Raw genomic sequence first — 10,807 nt, 5'->3', positions numbered from 1 at the left:
TTGGCCAAAAAGTTTGGTTTTTTTCCTATAAGGTGGCTCTAGTAGTGCTTAATTGTCTAACTTTATTCAAAACAATTTTGTTAAATTGTATTGTGACAGCTGTCATATCAGCATGCATTTAAGAAAACTTAAAATTGATGAATTTTTGTATAGCCATTTTAATATTGAAGATGGAAGAAAATATGCAATATTTTGGGTATATTATGCTTTACTATCTCAAGAAAAGTAAAAGGGCAACTGAAATGCAAAAAAAAAAAAAGGTTTGTGCAGTGTATGGAGATGGTGCTATGACTGACTGAGGGTGTCAAAAGTGGTTTGCAAAGGTCTGTGCTGGAGATTTCTCACTAGATGATGATGCTCCACGGTCTGGTAGACAAGTTGAAGTTGATAGCGATCAAATTGAGACATTAACTGAGAACAATCAATGTTATAACATGCAGGAGATAGCCAACACATTCAAAATATCCAAATCAACAAAGTTATTGGCAAAAATGAAAAATGTGTCTTTATTTTATGAAAAAATCATACAGACTTTTTGGCCAACACAATATAATACCTCTCTCTCTGCTGTTTTTCTCTATAAAGCCCACTTTCTGTTAAAATTCTAGAACAAGGATTGTCAAATTATCTGCAAAATACCGGAGTGAATGTTTTAGGATTTTTATATACTTAAAAAAAAACCTTTAAAAATACAAAAACCATTCTTAGCTCTTGGGCCTCACACCAACAGGGATTTGGCCCACAGGGAGGTATATTTGCCAATTCTTAGACATGCTTACTGATTTTTTTAAAGAGCGGGGGAGGGAGAGAGAAGCATCAATATCAATTGGTTGCCTCTCGCCCGCTTGGGCCACAATCTCAGTATGTGCCCTGACTAGGAATCAAACCCACAACCTTTCAGCCTATAGATGATGCTCCGATCAACTGAGCCACACTGGCCAGGGTGTCAACTCTTATTCTGAAGCACAATTCCAAGACCGTAGTGTAAAAAATGGGGGTAGGGAGGTCAGGAAGAGGAATTCAACCACATTTGCAACATGACCACTCTTTCCATAGTCATTTTAAACTTAGAGGTCTGAGATTTATTACAGCCGATGGAATATCTTCTATCCCCAGAAGTGGGAGAACAAAGAGGAAATGTCATAATATTAAGTGTAAGAAAAACTGTTACATCAACATTGGATTGAAAAAGTAAAGAATGCTATAGATTCTACAACATAATAGCATTGCTACGAAGTGGTCACACAACTAAAAGCATCATAGTGCTACAAAACAACACTAGCTCTTGATAAGGGATGGATGGAAGAGAGAGAATTCTAGGTTAGACCGTGTATTTTTACTCTCATGATCCCTTCAATAAATGACTGTTAAGAACCCAAGGCTTGCAATGAAAGTAATTTGGTAAACACTAAATATTTATTTTGCCATTTTTCTTCTTTTTTTAAATTTTATTTCTCAATTAGTTTACATTTCAACATTATTTTATATTAGTTTTAGGTGTACAGCATAGTGATTAGGCAACCACATACTTTACAAAGTGTTCCCCCCAGTATTTCAAGTACCCACCTGGCACCAAACATAGTTATGACAATGTTGTTGACTACATTCCCTCAGCTGTACTTTATATCCCCGTGGCTCTTCGGTACCCACAAATTAGTACTTCGTAATCCTTTCACTGTTTCCACCTAGCTTCCCAACTCCCCTCCCCTATGGCAACCATCAGTCTGTTCTCTGTATCTATGTCTGTTTCAATTGTATTTGTTTGTTTATTTTGTTGTTCAGATTCCACATGTAAGTGAAATTATATGGTATTTGTCTTTCTCTGTCTGGCTTATTTCACTTAGCATGATATTCTCTAGGCCCATCCATGCTGTCACAAATGGTTAAGATCTCATTCTTTTTTATGGCAGAGTAATATTCCATTGTACTTATGTACTACAACTTGGCTATTATAAGTAATGTGGAGAGCCAACTATTTTTCTTAGTATAATTTTCATCATAGTTAGTTTCCACATTAGTGAAGATGTTAAATGTTAGTCTTCTAATTAAATGAGATTCAATTCAAAAGCCCTTTCTTTTAAATCCACTAACTAAAATAAAAAACAAGTAATGGTGTTCCTGTCACGAGAACATAATTACATTCTGATTCCTTTTATAAAGTCAGTTTAAACAGTTTAAAACACTTACTCCCTTAAGATTTTTTAAAAAAGAAACCAATATCATCACATATTCAAAAGTCCATTCATTATTCATTATATACCACCTTTTACTTTCTGATTTCATTCACTAGGCTGTTTCATTTCATTCTGGTTGCAATACATTTAAAAAGAAATTTGATTAACTTTAGTAAAGTAACTGACAACTGTTAACAATTAATTCATGTAGAGTTCCTTATACTAAAAATATCCAAAGAAGTCAGATTCTTAAAAATCAAACTTGCTTTATAAGAACAGACTCATAACAAGCTTCCTTTTGATAATCCATTAATTATGCACTTAAAATGCAATTAAATTTTTTAAATTCTACCAATAGACTTGCAAACAGTGAACAGTAACATAGTAGTCCATGAAATGTAAGTCTGAAATGTAAGATCTATAGTCATATTTTAAAAGTATGAAAGCCTTATTTCCCCTATTTTACATCAAAATTCTCAAACATAGGATACTTTCTAATTTAAAAAGTATCACATATCAGATGTACTAAATAAATTAGTCTGAATAATCATTTACATGCTCTTAAATGAGAAAGATTTTCATACTTACCAATGATGTCTGATCCTCAAATGGTCTTGTAATATTTTTCCTACAAATATTTTTAAAAGGCAAGCCAAGGTTTAATAACCTTATAATTCACCCATAACAATTAATATATAAGTAAATATAATTTTATATTCAGATGATCAAAAACAAGAAGCTAGGAAGATACTCATTCATTGAAATATTTATTTAGGACCTATTATGTGCTAGGCTCTGTTCTAGGAGCTAGAGATAGTCTAATACCATGTCAAACAAGAGCCTTGCTTTCTTGGATATTACATTCTAGTGGAAAAATTAAACAATTTCAAAAGATAATAACTTGTGACAAAAATAAAATAGGATATTCTCTCAGTGTGAAAAGTAGAAAATGAGTATCTGAGCTGAGACCTGCAAAATGAGGAGTCAGCCAGAGTAAAGTTTTGAGGTTAAGAGTAGGAAGAGGGACTAGAATAAGCAAAGATTCTGAGATGAAAACAAGCGTAGACTATTCAAGAAACAGAAAGAAGGCAAGTGTCACTGGAACTTAGTGAGCAAAGGGACAATAGTGGTTAAAGATGTAGTACCTTTCTGGCCAAAGTTAGGGAATATACACATCAAAAGAGAAAAGGCAGGCACTACAGAATTTTAGGCAGGAGAGTAATGTGAATGCATTCAAATTTTCCTTCTAAAGGATGCTCTGTCTTCTATATGAGAATGGCAGGTAGTATGGTAAGAGTGAATGGAGTCGGTAAGGAACTATATAAGTAATACAGGAAAGAGAAAAAAATGATGGATTGGACCACAACAGAGGTAGAGGAAATGGAAAAGCAGTAGGTAGAGAAATGGAGGACATGCTATCTTTCATGCAAAATAAGAATATATACTTTTATTTGCTTAAATATGCATAAAGAAATTCTGGTAAGATATGTGTAAGAAACCAGTGATGGTCGTTGTTCTGGAAAAATGTGTTTATATTTTCAGTGTATAATTTAGGATTTTTAATCGAAAAGTATAAAACAGTTTATAATTTTTATGAATTTAAAGAGAAAATCATATATACAACATGATCTCAATTTTGTTTAAAGAATAACTGTCCAAAGATAAAAATAGGTGAGCAAGAATTATGTCAAAATGTATGGTGCTTATTATGCATGATAATTTATTCATTATTGTAATTATCTAAGAAATACATTATTACGTTTAAATGAAGCAGCTTGATTAATAGCCAACAGCAATTCACAAATAAGTAAATATGACCTGTTGGAAACATATAGAAGTGTAAGTTAAACAAAATATCATTTTAATTTCTTAATTAAAAAATAAATAAATAAAACAGCTCTGGCTGGTGTGGTTCAGTGGACTGAGTGCCAACCTGTGGACCAAAAGGCTGCCAGTTCAGTTCCCAGTCAGGGCACATGTCTGGGTTGCAGGCCAGGTCCCCAGCTGGGGGCGAGGCAACTGAAGGATGTTTCTCTCGCTCTTTCTCCCTCCTTTCCCCTCTCTCAAAAAAAAAAAAAAAAAAAAAAAATCTTTAAAATAAAATAAAACAATAAAACAAAAGTAGGTAAAAGCCCATGTAACTTTTATATTGCACTCCATCAAAAGGACAAACTTTTCAAAAAACCAGTAATTTAACATGCTATATTGGACATGAAGCTGTAACCTGTAATCTCATGTCTAGAAACCTCATGTAGGATCTCATTCAAAAGATAACTCATTTACGTAAAAATGACCACTTTAGCATTATTTCTAAGGACAAAAAAGTTAAAGACCTAAATACCCCCATTTTAAGTAACAGTAAATTTCAGTATAACCATTTAATAGGCATTATACTGGCATACTGAAAGGACCACTATTTATAACATAAATGGAAAAGGCTTGATACAAAATTGCACGTACAGAACAACGCAGACAAATTCTAAATTCACTTTGCTAATGAAAGAACACAGACACCAGAGGCTGTATGTTGTGTGATTTGATTTATGCGACATTCTGACAAAGGAAGACTGTAAGGATGGAAAACAAGTCATTGGTTACAAGGGAGAGGAAGGGGAGAACTGGAAAGAGCACCGCACGAAAGAATTTTGAGGATATTGCAACTATTTCTGTATGGCTGTAGTTGTGGACACGACTCAATGCTCAGTCAAACCCCACAAAATTGTATACCACAAAGAGTAAATTTTACACATGTAAACTAAAACCGCTGCCAGGATGCAGTTGAAAACCCAAAATAAAATGCGAACTGTAATAACTAACCCTAACTGTAGTACAAATAAATAACAATCACATTGAGGGGGGGAAGCAAACAAACAAACAAATACCTACGTTATATTGGAAAAATACTATTTTTGTTGGATATTATAAGGTTAAAGACACAAAAAAATGCTGTACTCTAGTTAGTACATTGTTTCTTATAGGGTTAGAAATTCTGAAACTATGCATAAACTAGAACTATATAAGTAAGTAAATATATTATAATAATAGAAGCCAGGTTTCTTACTGTTAGAAGTTACGAATATGAAAAGGAGAAAGATGGAAATGAAGTCTGTGGTACTGGATTGAAATTCAAAGTATCATTATGAACTCAGGGGTTTTGTGTTTTTTTTAAATATATTTTATTGATTATGCTATTACAGTTGTCCCATTCCCCCCCCTTACTCCCCTCTGCCCTGCACACCCCGTCCCACCCACATTCCCCCCCTTTAGTTCATGTCCATTGGTCGTACATGTAAGTTCTTTGGCTGCTACATTTCCTATACTGTTCTTAACCTCCTCCTGTCTATTTTCTACCTACCATTTATGCTACTTATTCTCTATACCGTTCCCCCTCTCTCCCCCTCCCACTCCCCTCTTGATAGCCCTCCATGTCATCTCCACTTCTGTGGTTCTGTTCCTGTTCTAGTTGTTTGCTTAGTTTGCTTTTGTTTTTGTTTTAGGTGTGGTTGTTAATAACTGTGAGTTTGCTGTCATTTTTACTGTTCGTATTTTTTATCATATTTTTCTTAGATAAATCCCTTAACATCTCATATAATAAGGGCTTGGTGATGATGAACTCCTTTAACTTGACCTCATCTGAGAAGCACTTTTTCTGCCCTTCCATTCTAAATGATAGCTTTGCTGGATACAGTAATCTTAGATGTAGGTCCTTGCCTTTCATGACTTGAATACTTCTTTCCAGCCCCTTCTTGCCTGTAAGGTCTCTTTTGTGAAATCATCTGACAGTCTTATGGGAACCCCTTTGTAGGTAACTGTGTCCTTTTCTCATGCTGCTTCTAAGATTCTCTTCTTATCTTTAATTTTGGGTAATGTAATTATGATGTGCCTTAGTGTGTTCCTCCTTGGGTCCAGCCTGTTTGGGACTCTCTGAGATTCCTGGAGTTCATGGAAGTCTATTTCCCTTGCCAGATTGGGGAAGTTCTCCTTCATGATTTGTTCAAATATATTTTCAATTTGTTGTTCTTCCTCTTCTCCTTCTGGTACCCCTATGATTTGGATGTTGCAATGTTTCAAGATGTCCTGGAGGTTCCTAAGCCTCTCCTCATTGTTTTGAATTGTTTCTTCATTCTTTTCTGGTTGAATGTTTCTTTCTTCCTTCTGGTCCACACCATTGATTTGAGTCCCAGTTTCCTTCCTGTCACTGTTGTTCCCTGCACATTTTCCTTTATTTCAGTTTTCAAAGCCTTCACTTTTTCCTCTATTTTGCAACCATACTCAACCATTTCTGTGAGCTTCCCTATTACCAGTGGTTTGAACTGTGCATCTGATAGGTTGGTCATCTCTTCGTCACTTAGTTGTATTTTTTGCTGGATCTTCAAACTGTTCTTTCATTTGGGCCTTTTTTTTTGGTCTCGGTGCGCCAGTTATGTAGTAAAGGGTGGAGCCTTAGGTATTCACCAGGGCGGGGCAACCCACCTCACTGCCTTGTGACGCTATGTGGGAGAGGGGTCCTGGGAGAGGGGTCCGAGAGGGAAAAATGGCACTTGTTACACTCTCTGCCGGTTTTCAGTCACTTTCCCCACTACCCACAAGCAAAATGGGCCCTTCCCACACGAGTGCTGATTCCCGAGTGGATGGGTTTGTGTACATTCTAGGACTCTGTGGGTCTCTCCAATGAACTCTCCTGTGAGGTTGGGAGTTTCTCCCACTGCTGCCTCAACCCACAGTTGTTTTCAACCAGTGGTTTGAGGCTTTATTTCCCTGCGCTGGAACCCTGGGTTGCATGGTCTGTCTCGCTCCCTAGTTGTTCCTCCCTGTTTATCTGCATGAGAATATGGGACCGCCTGCTCCACCAGCTGCAGCCTCACCGGGTCCACCAGCTGCTGCCTTGCCACAAGTCCTCTCCGCCCCTCCTACCAGTCCGAATGAATGTTTCTTCTTTAACTCCTTGGTTGTCAGACTTCCATTCAGTTCGATTTTCTGGCAGTCCTCATTGTTTTTTGTTTTTAAATTGTCCTTCTTTTGGTTGTGTGAGGAGGTAGTATGTCTACCTATGCCTCCATCTTAGCCGGAAGTTCCTGAACTCAGGGTTTTAAATATACAGTGTGGGCACAGTAGATTTATAGTTGTTCAAATAGAAAGTAATAATAAATAGTAATATAAGAATAAACTGTTTCATGTACTCACAACTATAAACCTACTGTTGTTCCACCCTGTGAAGATAAATATAAACAAATGGAAATGTGCATGTATGCATCGGTTAATATATAAAATACATATTTTTAAGATCTGCCTGCTGAGAGGACCTGGAGACAGTGACATTCCAGTAGCAACTGAGCACATTTAGTGCCCGGATCTTTGTTTCTCCAATGTTTCATGGAGCAGGGGCTGATTCCAGGGCTGCAGCAAGGAAAAATACAAGATAAGCCAGGAGTACTGGGGTCCCAGAAAGTAAGGACTCAAACAGAGTGCATGCTGAAAGGGCATCGGAGCCAACCTGAAAGAGATCTCAATGGCCAAATGTAGAATAATATAAACAACAAAAATATAAAATAATAGCATTGGATTATAACCAAAAAGAATATAGTAAATATCTGTAAGGTCACACTGATATAAACAAACAAACAAACAAACAACGAGAAGGGACAGGTTTTCTTTACAGAATTCCAATTAATAAATAGAGAAGGAATGAGGAAAATAGAAAACCACCATTAAACCGCCATAGTAATCACTGTTGTAGACCAGATCCACAGATGGATGCAAAAATTAATAAGCAGAAGTTTCAGGAGAAAAAGGATTATTTGCATAGTCTTTGTATAGTGTCAAAGTATCTCCTCCAAACTGTAATTTACTAGTTACAAAGAGAAAAATAGTAACTTTATAGTGGAGAAACCTGGCAGACACCCCTTTAACCAAGGTTAATGCCACCAGTATATGACATTATCATGTACTCTCTGGTTTGATTTTCTGAGAAAAAGCACATCACTCTGGTGGTATTCTTGCCAAAAATGCATAATCTCTATCTATTCATGAGAAACTTACGGCAAATCCAAAATGAGGGATATTTTACAAAATAATTGATGAGTATCAGGGTCATGAAAGACAACAAAAGACTGAGGAACTGTCACAAACTGGAGGAAACTAAGGAGACATAATGACTAAATGCTATGTGGGATCCTGGTAGAGAAAAAGGGTATTAGTGGAAAAATAGGTCCAACCCAAACCAAGTCTGCAATTTAGTTAACAGTATTGTACCAGTGTTCATTTCTTATTTTTATTTTTTATGGTTATTAAAGAGTAGCTGGCTGAAGGACATATGGGGAACTCTACTATTTTTTGAAACTTTTGTTAAGTCTAAAATTATTTCAAAATAACATATATGCTACTATTACAACTATGTAAGAATATTCAATACATGTGAAAACAGACTGGAAATAAATTTTAAGAAATACAAATAGCTATATGTAAGGAACTACAGTATTTTTAAAAATATATGTTCCTAAATCTTTCTTAAAGTGGCTGTTTCTTTTATAATGAATTCATATAATTTAAAGTAAAGTTAAAAAAACTTACTTTTTATACAGGACTCCATATGGCTTTTTCAGTGCATACTGTAAAACATAATTTAGAGCTTTCAAAACAAAACACATTCGGTAAAGCAGAGGTAAAAATAAAGCATTATAACAGTCATTATATAAGATTACTCTGCTCCCTAAGCCCTGTTCTGATGTCCTCTGCTTGGCTCCTTTTTGATCACTTACAACAACTTGCAACATAAGCTAATATTCTAATTTAGCCCGGACTTAACTAATTATAATTTTCTATACCTTTTCAATAGTCTATCCAACTCAAATGCTTCCTTTCATTTCTTTAAGTTCTACCTACTCCATTCTTTCCAAGCAAACAATTTGAGAGTAGAAAGAGCGGAAGAAAACAGAAAAAATAAGTCTTACCAGGAAAAGGTGAAAGAACTGAAATAGTGTCTGGAAATGAGAAAACTGACAGTCATAACGATGGCAATCAGAATACTAGCCAGTTTAAACATAGCCCTTAAAAAAGTTTGTTATTTACCCTGGCTGCTGTAGCTCAGTGGATTGAGCACCGGACTGTGAACCAAAGGGTCGCAGGTCCAATCCCTCGTCAGGGTACATGCCTGGGTTGCAGGCCAGGTCCCCAGCATGGGGCAAGCAAGAGGCAACCACACATTGATGTTTCTCTCCCTCTCTTTCTCCCTCCCTTCTCTTCTGCCTAAAAATAAATAAATAAAATCTTTTTTAAAATTTCCCTGTTTTCCAACCCTCTTTTCATTTTTCTTCCTACTTATTTTCACCCATCCACTAATAATCAACTTATTACCTATATAGTCAGTACTCTGTGCCACAAGGAACAACAAAGATCTAAGGCATTACCTTGCATTACAGAAAGAGGTAAATCAAGGAAAACAACGAAAAATAAGGTGAAATGATCATCCATTAACTATTAGTGCTGGTGAACAAAAGAAATTCACCAGCCCTTGCTGGTGTGGCTCAGTTGGTTGGAACATTGTCCCATGACTGAAAGGTTGCAAGTTCAGTTCTGGGTCAGGGCACATGCCTGGGTTATGGGTTCGATCCCTGGTTCAGGTGCATAGGGAGGCAACCAGCAGATGCTTCTCTCTTGCATCCGTGTTGCTCTCTCCCCTGCCCCTTCCCCTCTCTCCAAGCAATGAAAAAATGTCCTCAGGTGTGCACAAACAAAAAAAGAGGGAGAGAAGAAATTCACCACTAAAATCTATCTTTTAACTAACACTTATGATGATTCTTGACCACGTTTCGCTGCCTCAGTGGAATGAACATTCCTTTTTTAAAAATTGATTTGAGAGAGAGAAGGGAAGGAGGGAGAAAGCAAACCACATGAATCTCCTGTTCCACCCATTCATGCATTCACTGGTTGATTCTTGTATGTGCCCAGACAGGGATCAAGGCTGCAACTTTGGAATATGGGGACATCGCTTTAACCAACTGAGTGACCCAGCCAGGGCCATTACCACCAACTTTTGACAACTCAAGAGTCATCAATATGAGTGTTAACTATAGTAATAATCTGTAATATTGTGCTGTTCTTAGAGATTACTTAAATACAACATAGGCTTATTGTGCCGAAAGGATATTGGGAGGACAAGAGCAGTATCCCATCAACACAATGACATTCAGACAAACAGAAAGAATGAGCATATGTTAGATAGGTGAATTGACTGCTGTTTAAAAATCACAGGGAGTTTAGTCAAGTTTTAAAATCCATTCAATTATCTAGTTGATTTAACTCCAAGAATCTATCTGCTGTACTCAAGCACCTACTACAGACTATGCCTTTCACTCACTGATTAAACATTTATTGAGCAACTACTATGTGCTTTGGCTAGACACCAGGCTATGGAGGTACATAAAACTTGTATCTTCACCACTTAAATTACATGTTCTATACTGAACATATCACTTTTCCCCCCAAACCTGCTCCACATGATATATTCTTTAATTGGATTATCACTCATCAGGCATCCAAGCAGAAACCTGGTCAGCCATACTTCTTACTCATGCACAAACTCTTCTAACCTCAACATCTATTCTCTCTGATCATCTCTCATTTTCATCATCACC

General features: G+C 36.4%; 1 protein-coding gene across 4 annotated transcripts in view; it reads right to left on the bottom strand.

Annotated features, from left to right (window-relative positions):
- RPF2 (ribosome production factor 2 homolog) overlaps positions 1–10,807 on the bottom strand; it is a 33,831-nt gene that overhangs the window by 19,438 nt on the left and 3,586 nt on the right. For 2 of the 4 annotated variants that reach the window (XM_024551812.3, XM_045188679.2), the window contains exons 3-5: positions 9,125–9,154; positions 8,745–8,782; positions 2,763–2,802 (exon numbers count right to left, since the gene is read on the bottom strand). In XM_024551812.3, coding sequence (XP_024407580.2) covers positions 2,763–2,802; positions 8,745–8,782; positions 9,125–9,154 — 108 coding nt within the window. The remainder of the gene's footprint in view (positions 1–2,762; positions 2,803–8,744; positions 8,783–9,124; positions 9,155–10,807) is intronic. The other 2 variants (XM_053914148.1, XM_024551813.3) reach the window with 1 other exon arrangement.

This window comes from Desmodus rotundus, chromosome 11 (assembly GCF_022682495.2).
Source record: "Desmodus rotundus isolate HL8 chromosome 11, HLdesRot8A.1, whole genome shotgun sequence".
Classification (NCBI taxonomy): Eukaryota; Metazoa; Chordata; class Mammalia; order Chiroptera; family Phyllostomidae; genus Desmodus; species Desmodus rotundus.
The sequence above is the reverse complement of the archived record's forward strand: the minus strand, read 5'-3'. Positions and strand labels throughout refer to the sequence as shown.